This window comes from Geospiza fortis, unplaced genomic scaffold (genome assembly GCF_000277835.1).
Source record: "Geospiza fortis unplaced genomic scaffold, GeoFor_1.0 scaffold130, whole genome shotgun sequence".
Lineage (NCBI taxonomy): Eukaryota > Metazoa > Chordata > Aves > Passeriformes > Thraupidae > Geospiza > Geospiza fortis.
Window position 1 is genome coordinate 8,137,421 of NW_005054300.1, and position 4,953 is coordinate 8,142,373.

The window sequence follows — 4,953 nt, forward strand, 5'->3', positions numbered from 1 at the left end:
TCAAAATACAACTGCAAATACTTATTCTTTTAAGTTATACACATTACAGGTATTACAAGACTCATGTTGTTAATATTGTCTTGTTTCTGTTGGCAATAATCTGTTATTTACTCAGCATACATCAAAATACTGCTAGTGATAATTTTCTGGGAAAAGCCTTAAGTACACCAGACAGTGTATGTAGGTCTTTTCACATTTTCTGGAAAGCCTTGTTTTATTTATTTCAATTTTCTATTTTCTGCTCACAATTTCATTGAATTGTACTTCTTCAGGTTGCCCTCATGGTCGCAAATGAATTCTGGGAGCAAGGCGACCTGGAACGAACTGTGCTACAGCAACAGCCTATTGTAAGTGCTAAATAATTTCACTGTGTTAAGCAATATTAACTGTTATTAAAACATTGAATAAATAATGAACCATGATGCTTATGAGATCACTATACCAAAAAGCATGATATCTACATATTCTAAGTTACTGCTCTTTTGTTCTAGCCTATGATGGACAGAAACAAAGGAGATGAACTACCTAAGCTCCAAGTTGGTTTCATAGACTTTGTGTGTACATTCGTGTACAAGGTAAGAATAACTGGTTTTGTTTCCCTGTTCCAGCAGTTCTCATGGCACAATTAGTGATAAGACGTTGCAGTAAAAAATTCTAAACAGCAGCAGTACTCTTGGTCACAGTGTGAACTACTACCACAACCACCATAATTTTTCTGTATTTTGTTACATCAAAGAATTGTTCCCATAGAATAAATTCAAGACATGTGAAGCAAATTCATAAAAGAGGAAGACCCCAGTGAAACTTCAGGGTGCTGAGGATTTCTTATTGCTGGAAAGACTGAGTTACAAAGTCCAGCTTGATTCTTCCTAGTCCCATTTAATATAAGCAAGCAACGTGGATAGTTACAGAAAGCAGTTAATAACGCAGCATAGGGAATAGAAATATGCAATATTTGGGGCAGGTAGATACGCTGTTTCTTTTGTAAGGCACTGAAATGTCTACATTCTTCATCCCTGTCTAGTTTTTAATATTATCCAAAAATACCAGGCATGTGATGTGATTTTTAACATCTTCAGAAATATCCTCATCTGCTTGGAATATATTACAGGATAACAGACTTTTTAATTGTATCCTGATACTGATCATATCATGTATCACAGTTGTAAAATATAATGTATCACAGTTGTATTATTTGATAAAATATCAAATATCAATTATGATAAAATATCATGCATCACAGTGGTAGTATTTGAGTCAGGCTATCATATGTGGGATTAGGGAAGATTTTAAAATGTGCAACATATGATTACAATATTTTTCTAACAGACTATGTGCACAATAGGGCATTATTGTTCCAACAACATGCCTTGGAATTAGATGTAATAGAAAAATTAAATGTTTTCTCAACAGTATTTCCACAATTTCAGACTTAACAATTAGTCAGTGCTTACAAATTTCTAATTTACTAATTTCAATTGCTTGTACAGGAATTCTCAAGGTTTCACAAGGAAATTACACCTATGTTTGATGGTCTTCAAAACAACAGGGTTGAATGGAAAACACGAGCTGATGAATATGAAGAGAAGATGAAAGCTATTGAGGAACAAAAGAAAAAGGAAGAAGAAGCAGCTGCCCAAAAAGGTTAAGTAACTTCTTAGGTTTTCATTTACATATATTTTTATGGCAGCCAACATATTCTCTCTCTCTCTCAGATTCACACATGCAGTGCAGTTGTGCAATATTAAACTTTATGCTAATGGTATGCAAGTTCTGAATCAGCCAAATTAGGTTTATCTTTACTTGAAAGAGAAGTAACCTTTAAAGACTACGCAAATCCAGTACACTGATCTCATTTTCTGAACTTCAGAATTATATAATATGACCACCACAAAAGTGAAGGGAATGTAACATTTCTTCTATCTAAAGACTTGAAACTGAATGTAATTAAACCCTTGCATATCTTAAATACAAGATATGCATCAAAATTCTGTGTGGCATCAGCCCCAAATGTATTCAGGTGCTTTGTTTTCAGTTGAAAATGAAAAACATAAGGGAACAGAGTATGCATTTGGAACATAAAAAACCAGAGACAATCCCCACTTCTCTTCCAAGTTTAAGATAAAGCTTTTGGCTCTAGTTCCACACCACAATTTTCTTGGCTGAAATACACTCTCTTGTATAAAAAATTCAACATTAATCTTCCAAAGACAGACCAAGTCCTAAAATTGGAAGCATGGTTCTGCATAGCATAACCTAGAAGAGAACCTGATTTTACAGAAACTTGAAACCTGTCACTCAAGTGTAAGAGTGAAATGAGTCAGTTACTTTTATTCTTTGTATTGCATGTGGAGCAGCAGCTACAGCTCTGCCAATTGATTGAGATGACTGAACAGGTTCAAAGAAGAAAAAAACCCATGTGTGATTAAAACAGTGATATATGGTCAGCTAGTTTGAAGAAGAAAAGTTAGTTTACTCTGTGTTTCACACATCTTTAAAATATAAAACAGTTCTGAATAATCTAGCTGTTAATCAGTGCCTGTGGGAAATAGGTGAGTATTCTTCCCATTTCACACAAAAGAAGCTATTCAAGGCCACCCATCAAGTTACTGTCAGTGTGTGAAATAGTTATAGGCTCCTACAAAATTGGTACTAGGTTACAGTAAAAGCAAATGTAAAAAAAAAATCCAAAAGTTGTTGCAAAGTGGTTTAAGAAGTACTGTAAGTTACATGATTTAATCAAAGCAGATTTTTGAAAGTTTAATAGAATGAGTCAAATATTTTGGTCTGCTCACACTGTGATACTACTTACACACATTTTCACAGAAAATCCACCCTCCTACTTGCTCCCAAATTTATTTTCAATTACACTTTCATTTTTTTGAAATCATATAACTTTAGTTAAGATTCATTTATTGCTGAGAACTAGCTGGTTGTCAGTATGAAAAAAGTACTTTTTCCTTACACTGGAACATAACCATCTGATCTTTACAGAAATACCAGCAAAACAAAACAAAACAAAACCTGGGACCTCCTTACACAACTTCAAACCTCCCTATACATTTGCTTTCTCAGCACAGAATACTACCAAAAAATGTTACCAAAGTCAGATCCAATGCTCCTAAGTGTAAGCTTCTTAAATAGAAATTAAATCATCAATTTAGGAAGAGTCATTTATTTCTACTCTCACTTGGAAGTTAGGACCATCCTATATCATTGGTATTTGGAATCACTTAAGTGTTTTCCTAATAGGAAAATAGGAAACCTTACACAGGCAAGCATGGACAGACTTATGTGCAGAATCTAAGGATCTGGCCTTTGCATATCATAATTGGCAACACAAAACAAAAGGGAATTTTCTACATCCTTTAAAAACACACGTTGGAATGAGGCCATGGGCATTTGTGAAGAACAGATCTGACCCTGTCAAATCAAGGCCATGTAAATATATGGGTTTGTTAAGTCAGTTCATACAAACAAAGATTTGATACATGCTGAACCATGGTGGTTTCTCTAGAACACACTGACCTGGCTATTCTTAGCCATTCAGTAGACACAAAATAAACATGTTTGCTGAACCACTACAGTGGAAAGTTCAGAACTGAAGTAAAGCAAAATACAGTATTAAACTGAGAAAATCAAATACATAGTTAGTAACATAGTGTTGATTATATCCACAAATTACAGAGGGTAGGACACTGATCATGTGACATGTTTCAATGCAGGTGGAAAGGGTCGAAAATGACCTAGTAACATGGTGATCCACAGCTTTCAAATGTAAGTTTTAATTCTAATATTGGTATCTTACCTTAAGTGAATCTGGAAATGCAGTTTATTACATTGAAAGAATCTTAACTATGACCAATGAACATCTGTGGCATCATTTGAGAGAGAGTAACAGAATCAGTAGCTATAAATAAAAACATGAGAAGTCTCTCTCTTAATTAGTATTTACAAAGGGATTCATGCAGGGTTGGAAAAAGGTTTATGCAGTCAGGTCAAATTAAAGTTTTTGTATCATCTGCTTCAAAAATAGATTCACAGATTATATTGATTCAAGAGTTTCTTTCTTTGGCATGGCTTGCATACCTCAGTTTTGTATGTGTGGGACAGTCATGTATTTTAACTACTGAAACTTTCCAGTAAGAGTGGTTCAGTGTTTGTTTGTTCCGTTGAGAAATGTTGGTATCAACTCCTACACTATATACACATATGTATTTATAACGTGTCATTGTTCTTATTCCAATATCCCAGACAAGCAGTGAAATTTCAGACAGCCAAACATACATAATATGCATAAAATAAAAGCAGCACTCCATAATAAGGAATTAGAGCAGCTAAAATTAACAGAAAATACTCATTTTACTTTCCTTCCTTGTTTTTTAACAGAAAGTGCTGCTGGAGGTGGTGGAGGTGGTGGTGAAGAAGGAAAATCCAAAACCTGTGTAGTTTTGTAATTCTTTGTCTCAGACACTGTTCCTGATACAAGAAAAGACATCTAGAAAGAACTTCAATGAGTCCCAGTGGATTTCTGCTTTGCATAGAATAGTATAGATCAATCTTTTAATCCTCTTAAACACATGCCATTTGTTGGAAATAATTTTTAATGGATTTAAAAACCGGTTACAATTAAAAACTGGAAAAAATAATGGTGCAAAATGAGTTAACTGTGTGCTCTAGGTATTTTTTCATGTCACTCAATTTACATACAGTACTTTTATTAAAATATGTAACTTCTACACACTGTCCAGAAAAAATATAAATAATTTTGACAGATGTTATATGAAATTACTAAATGAAACTTAAGATGTAAAATTCAAACCAAAAATTGCAATATTTGTAACTTTGATATTTAGATTTTTATATTATGTGTATTTCCTTAATGTGTAATTCTGTCATTTTCCCTCATTCTCAGTCCTATATAAAGTCCCATTTCTTTCACTTTAGGAATGC

The 4,953-nt window shown here is 33.7% G+C and overlaps 1 protein-coding gene across 2 annotated transcripts in view; it reads left to right on the forward strand.

Annotated features, from left to right (window-relative positions):
- The window catches only part of PDE6C (phosphodiesterase 6C), a 25,915-nt gene extending 21,458 nt beyond the window's left edge, over window positions 1-4,457 (forward strand). Inside the window, exons 19-22 of one of the 2 annotated variants that reach the window (XM_005416452.1) lie at window positions 273-347; window positions 492-575; window positions 1,491-1,644; window positions 4,390-4,457. In XM_005416452.1, coding sequence (XP_005416509.1) covers window positions 273-347; window positions 492-575; window positions 1,491-1,644; window positions 4,390-4,457 — 381 coding nt within the window. The remainder of the gene's footprint in view (window positions 1-272; window positions 348-491; window positions 576-1,490; window positions 1,645-4,389) is intronic. The other variant, XM_005416453.1, reaches the window with a different exon arrangement.
- The last annotated feature ends 496 nt before the right edge of the window (window positions 4,458-4,953 follow it).